The sequence below is a fragment of the Zalophus californianus genome, chromosome 11 (genome assembly GCF_009762305.2).
Source record: "Zalophus californianus isolate mZalCal1 chromosome 11, mZalCal1.pri.v2, whole genome shotgun sequence".
In the NCBI taxonomy this organism is placed as follows: Eukaryota; Metazoa; Chordata; class Mammalia; order Carnivora; family Otariidae; genus Zalophus; species Zalophus californianus.
Genome location: NC_045605.1, coordinates 86,248,110 through 86,254,898, shown reverse-complemented (window position 1 = coordinate 86,254,898; position 6,789 = coordinate 86,248,110). Strand labels below are relative to the sequence as shown.

General features: G+C 43.8%; 1 protein-coding gene across 3 annotated transcripts in view; it reads left to right on the top strand.

Moving 5' to 3' along the window:
* Positions 1-539: 539 nt before the first annotated feature.
* Positions 540-6,789, top strand: part of FBXO3 (F-box protein 3) — a 31,803-nt gene continuing 25,553 nt past the window's right edge. The window contains exons 1-3 of one of the 3 annotated variants that reach the window (XM_027579218.2): positions 540-681; positions 4,566-4,655; positions 6,544-6,707. In XM_027579218.2, coding sequence (XP_027435019.1) covers positions 578-681; positions 4,566-4,655; positions 6,544-6,707 — 358 coding nt within the window. In that variant the 5' untranslated portion in view covers positions 540-577. Of the gene's footprint in view, positions 682-2,931; positions 3,110-4,565; positions 4,656-6,543; positions 6,708-6,789 lie in introns of those variants that run through there. The other 2 variants (XM_027579220.2, XM_027579219.2) reach the window with 2 other exon arrangements.

Here is a 6,789-nt window from a genome sequence, read left to right as displayed (position 1 = left end):
CAACTCTGCCTCTACTGACTGGACAAGGCTCCGAGCCACCTTGCTGTGCGCTAGGGACAGGCAGGGTGAGGGAGGCTGAGGGGGAAAACGAGGAGTTTCTAGGTCGGAAAACGAAGAGAAGCGAAGGATCTGAGGGCCAAGGGCAGAGAGGACTTAGGGTGAGATTTGGGGCCTGGCTTCGAGGATACCGGGTGTAAAATTTCGCGTACAGGGATAGAGAGAGCCAGGCAGATTTGGGAACAGACTGAAAGGGTTACGGGCTGGGCAAGTTTAAGGATCGGAATGGGAGGAGAGAGCGCGGGAGATGTGATGGGGAGCACGGGGGCAGCCTGCGAAGCTCGCGCAGCTTGGAGGAACACGGATCCCAGCTGCAGCGGGGTCCCACCGCACCAGCTTTGGGCCCGAGGGGCGGGGGCAGCCGGCAGCCGCCCCCTCGGCCCGCCCCGTGGGCGGGGCTGTCCCGGCGGTTACATAACAAACCTGTACGAGCGACTGGGGAGCGGCTCGGGCGGTGGCGGCGGGGGGCGGGGTCTGGGCGGGGCCGGGGCGGGGCCAGGCCTGCACCGGGCCAGGCAAGATGGCGGCCATGGAGACCCAGTCAGCGCCGCTGACCCTAGAATCGTTGCCCACGGATCCCCTGCTCCTCATCTTATCCTTCTTGGACTACCGGGACCTAATCAAGTAATGGGAGGACACGCATGGCAGGGGTGGGGCCACGGGGCGGGGGGAGACAGTGAGGCAGGAGGGACGGAGGCCCGGCTCGCCGACAGGACCCAGACTCCCGCGTCAGCCAGAAGGTGACGCGAAGGCCGACCTGATCCTGCGGAGCCACCCCAGGGCCTGGGTGAGACGGGGGCGAAAAGGGCCCCGCCTTTAGGTCTTCCTCCGGTCCGGGGTCCGGGCCGGAGGAGCGACGAGAATCCTCTCTCCCAGGCCTCGGCGAGGCCCAGTTGTAAGGTGGGAAGGCACTGCTCCCCGCTGCCGCCCCGTCGACCCCCGTGCCCACCACACGCCGTCCTGCTGGTCTCCGCCCGATCTGGCCCAGCCCTGGACGCTTTGGAAAAGCCCCTCTTCGGGCCTAGCGCTCTTTTCTGCTTGGGCCCGGGCCTGCGGAGTCCGGCGCCAGAGTGGGCAGGTGGGGCGACCCCTTGACCCTCACGTGTGACTTCCGTGGCACCATAATATCCAGCAGGGCTCACTTTTGGACATCAATGCTTGATAATTGTTTTGCTGCCAGCCTTCCTCCTCACGGTTGCATGTTGGATTTTGTGTTTTGGTAGTGATTTCCGGTGGTGCGATACAGGTGACTTCTCTCCTGTAGGCTCTGGGTTTCCTACATTACCAGCATCCGTTCCAAAAATAACACCGGTTGCTGGTAAGGGTGGTTAAATGCCCAGTTCCTTCAGCGCTCGGGACTGTTTGGTGGAAGAAATGGCGCTGTTTACACCCTTGACAGCTGGTGGCATGGCTCTTTCTTGTGCCTCCATATATATTTGCAGAGGAGGCAAAATCGCCCTCTTAAGGATCGGTAGGCAAGATTCCTTTCGTTTTGTTTTTTGGATTACCATTGGATTTTAACCCTTTGATGATTGTGCCCTGTGTTATCAGAAATTCTTTTAGAAATACAGTATTCTTAGATTTATTGATATTTGTTGGTTGGCCTAGCTAATTGGTGACAGAGGGATAACTCCGGTTTCTGGCTGCTGTCTATATTAGTACCTGTAACTTTTTTTTCAATTTTTCTCTACTCAGGCTTGTACATAAAGCAGAGAAATAACGCTTATCTTTCCTTTGGAAAAGTCTGTTCCAGAAGCAGACTTTTCATCTGACATATTTTCTTGCTATGGTCCCTTAGGGATGTAACACACGCATATACACACATACATTGCTGCCAGGGTGAATTTTTCTAAGACAGGTCTCGCTGTCAGTCCCCTTAAAAACCTATGATGCTCCTTGTTTACAAATTATTACCTAAACTTTTGGGAGCATTTAAGGTCCTTATCAATTTGGCACAGTCCACTCTAGCCAAATCAGACCTCTGCCAACATACCACACATTTAGGTTTTTTTGTTCTATGGCTTAAGCTCTTGACCCTGTCTGGAATGCCTTGCCCACCTTTTCTCACCCTAGCAAGATGGAATTTATTTAAGACCCCTTCTCCTGATTCTTCTACCTTCTTCCTTCCTCTGCAGAGTTTATTTGCCATACCAGATAGGTTGTGCACTTCTTAAAAGTAAAGACTGTTTTGTTTATCTTAGTATTCACCATTTATTCAACAGATTTTTTTTTTTCAGTGCCAGCTGGTTAAATGTTGGGAATATAATAGTGAACAAGACAGATAAGGCCCCTCTTAGGAAGCTTTACAGTCTTGTAGGCAAGATGGGAAAACAAAGTGCATAATTACAAGAGTTGCTGTTTGCTATGAAGGAAATAAACCAATTGCTCTGTAAAGGAATGAGAGGGAGGGATGATCAATTCAAATTGGAAGGAGTTGCCATCTATGAAGGTTGGCATAGAGCAGTCCTGGCAGAGGGAACAGTGTATTCAGAAGCTGATTGGACAGTAGCATAGCCAGGATGGGTGCTAGAATGTTTTGCAGGAAGGTAGGGAGTGACTCACAGGCAGAGTGCCTTGAGAAGAGACTGGTGAGATCATGCCGGACCCTGTGAGCCAAGATGAGGGGGATCAGATTTTATTTTAAATGCTTTGGGTAGGAACCTTTTTGTTCTGTTCCAGGCCCTCAGTGGTTTTGATGAGGACCACCCACATTCCACCATTTCAAATGCTGATCCTTTCCAGAAACATCTTCACAGACACACACAGACAGAGATAATCTTCAACCCGCTATCTGGGTATCCCTTGGCCCAGGCAAGTTGACACATAAAATTAACCGTCACAAACATCATCAAATTTTATCTACAGAAAAGTTTCCAGTGGACTACAACTTCTTTCCTGCGCTGTACAGCTCCACTTTGCCAAGTGTCCTGACCATTGCTGAGCTCCAAAGTTTTTGATACATATTTACTGACTGGATCAGGTTGGATTGGAGTAGTCTCTTGGGATCATTGTGTAATATCAGCTGTACAATGTGGATCTCCCCCATTCCAGGGTGATTTATTGCATACTATTAATTCTTAACCCTTACTATGTATCAGAATTACATGTTTTTTAAGATCTTATTTATTTATTTGACAGAGAGAGAGCGAGAGAGGGAACACAAACAGGGGGAGTGGGAGAGGGAGAAGCAGGCTTCCTGCCGAGCAGAGAGCCTGATGTGGGGCCTGATGTGGGGCTCCATCTCGGGCTCGATCCCAGGACTCTGGGATCATGACCTGAGCCAAAGTCAGACACTTAATGACTGAGCCACCCAAGCACCCCACATGTGACACTTTTTTAAACATACACATGCTCAAGATACAGATCTTACCCCAAGCCAACAGAGTCAGAATGTCTAGAACAGTTGTTCTCATCCTTCATGTGCATCAAAATCTCCTTTGGTGCTTATTCCAGAGATTCTTTTTTGTTGTTTACCTCTTGAGACAGTGGAGAGGGAAGGATCAAGAAAAGAGGGAGTGGACTCTGACAAAACTGGAGGGATTCCTGTTTGCAAGTGTTTGTTTGGGCACTTCCTCAGCTTGGCAGAAAAGGATGAGGAGGATTATTTGTGTGAAATCTGAAAATCGAACGAAGGCTATTTTGTTTACCATCAGTTGGTTTTTAACATGCCCCAATCATGGCCTTGACAAATTCCATGTAATTTAAGATTCACTTAATTGACTACCTATTGCCCAACTGAGATCTTTGAGTATCAACTTTCTATAACTTGTGATTCCTCTTCTGAGAGGATAGAAATCCATTTTCCTAATCCTAGGTTCATTCTTTTTGCAAATTAATTAGGGTAGTCTTTACAGGACTGGAGCACTATTGTATTAGAAATCTCTATATAATAAAATTATTTCCAACATTCCGTGATTTTGAGTAGCTGATACTAACTTGGATCGCTATAGATATTGAATTAGAACTATTATGAATCCGATGTATTTTATAAATGGGCTCTCCAATAGTTGCTATAATTAAGATTGATTTTGGCTGCAATATTTCTTTCCTTTAAGAAAAATTTGGAACAAAACAGACAAAAGGCTTATGTATTTAATAACAAATGTGTCACAGATCTTGAAAAGAAAACTGTTTTGTTTACACCTGATTAACGTTTCTTCCTCTATGTAGAAATACCGTCCCAATAATAAGTGTAGGAAAACTCTTTGATTTGAAATTAACTCCAGTGGTTTATATGTTTTATAGACTTTCATATGAAAATTACAGTTGCAGAGGTTTTGGGGTTTATTTGTGAACTCAAATAGTTAAGATTTCACAACTCACAAGGTAATTATACTAGCTAACATGCTAAACAGGTTTTAGAAAATATTGTTTTACAATTATAAGGGTAGAAAGTAGGAAATAAGAAAAGCAAAAGGAATGAAAGAAAACAACATTGAATATTTTCATCTTTAGTTCTAAATTGTTTTATTTTGTTTTATACTAACCATGAATCTGGTTATTGCCAGTTGTTGCTATGTCAGTCGAAGACTTAGCCAGCTATCAAGTCACGATCCACTGTGGAGAAGACATTGCAAAAAATACTGGCTGATATCTGAGTGAGTATTCAGGAAATAATGTAATTTTGAAATTCGGCCCTTGGCTTCCATGACACTAGTCTGTCCCAATTCTCTTCTGTCACCCTTGTCTCTTTATCTCCTTTGAGGCTCTCCTTGTGCCTGCCAGTAACTGCTGGTGTTCTCCAAGCTTCTGTCCTTGGGCCACCGCTCTTCTCCCTCTATGAATTCTGCGTGCACTGTTGCCATTTATGGTGGCTGCTTGTGTGCTCCTTCCTCCCAAACCTGAGTGTCCATCCCTGACATCCCCACCGAGATCTTAATTGGATCACCCACAAGGGCTTTCTGAGTTTAGTAAATGTTAATAAATTTGACAGAATCAAAGTGCAGTTAACAGAAGCTGGCAGTTGGGAAAGATGAAAGGGAGGGTAGGGTTGCCAATATCTTTTTCTTAGATCGAGGGGAATCAAGTAGTGACAAGTTGGCAAAGCAAGAAGTAGAGGTTAAGTATATTATTTAAAGCTGCAAGCTACCTAATAGAATGAAATATAACAGGGTTATCAAACACTGGGAGGAGGAAGAATGGGGAAGAAGACATTTTAAGTGTTGCCATGAACTGATCTTTTACTTTGAGGTATCAGTAGATAGATGTAAAATTGATAAATCAAGTGTAGAGGCATGAACGTCTAGAATTACAGAGATAACTTGCAGAAATAACTAAAGTTTCCTTTGAAGGATTGGGATTAGGCTAGGAGACTAATTGTTCATCATAAGTTCTTTGGTCCTTTTTGGTTTTGATAATATGTATATATATTATTTTGATTAATAAAAAGATGCTTTGCTTCCAGCTCCTGCCCCCACCCCACCCCACCCCTGCCTCCCAGCCAAAACAACACCCTGAATTGTTCTTTTCACCATCCCTAAACCTGATCCTCCTGCATTCCTAGTCCTCATGGCAGAAGCATCCACCTGGGCATTTATGCCAGAAACAGGAATCATCCTAGATCTCTCTTTCTGTCCCTACATTCATTCAGTTACCAAGCCTTTCTGATTTTAGCCTCTGTATATTTCTTGAATTTTCCTTCTCATTTCATCTAGCTACCAGTTTTAGTTCAGTTCATCATCTCTTACCTGGACTACTCAAAACCCTCTTGACTCATCTCTTGTGCCTCTAGTTTACATACCTCCCAAACCACAACCACAATTCTGCTCTTTCAACTCCCCTGTTAAAACCCTTCAGTAGCTCTCCATTCCCTACAGGATAAAGTCCAACCTCATTAGCAGGATACCAGAAGGCCCGTTGTGGCTGCCTTATCCTATACCGCTTCCAACTCATAAATTGACACTTCATTCTTTCTCAAAATATAGAATATATATGTTTTTGAGGGCAAAAAAGGTGCTTCATTTTTAATGTCCTCAGTGGCTGAGTTAGACACTCAATAAATGTTTGTGGAATTGTACCAAATAGAGATATTAAGTCATGTGATTACACTGAGTGCTATATGATTTCTTGGCTAATCCAATGTAGATAAATTAGATTAGTAGTATTATATCATTAAATTCTGAATAATTTCTAAAATAGAACCACTACATATGTGTTTTAAAACTTTATAATTGGTATGCTTTAAGGAGTAAGTTGAAATTCATACCTCCAATACAATTCACATTATATTTTATTAAGGATTTGAAAACTTAGGGAAAAGAATAAGTAGAAAGTAAGAAAATAGGTGACTCATAATCCCACCATGCCAGCAATAACTCCTGTTAGATTTTTTGATGTATGTATCACTTTTGCTATCTAGTCTTCATTTGTAGCTAAAATAAATGAAAAGGAAGGCAAAAGTAAGCACAAATTCCCAATAAAGTATGTTGGTAAGTGTTTAATTTCATTTCAAAAGATTTTTAATCTCATGTTTTAAAATCTATTTAGGGAAGAGAAAACACAGAAGAATCAGTGTTGGAAATCTCTCTTCATAGATACTTACTCTGATGTAGGAAGATACATTGACCATTATGCTGCTATTAAAAAGGCCTGGGATGATCTCAAGAAATATTTGGAGCCCAGATGTCCTCGGATGGTTTTATCTCTGAAAGGTACTGGCAATGCAGGGTCTCCCTTCATTTTAGTAACTATAGTATAAATAGGTTAAATAACTTTGGGTTTCTATCATCTATG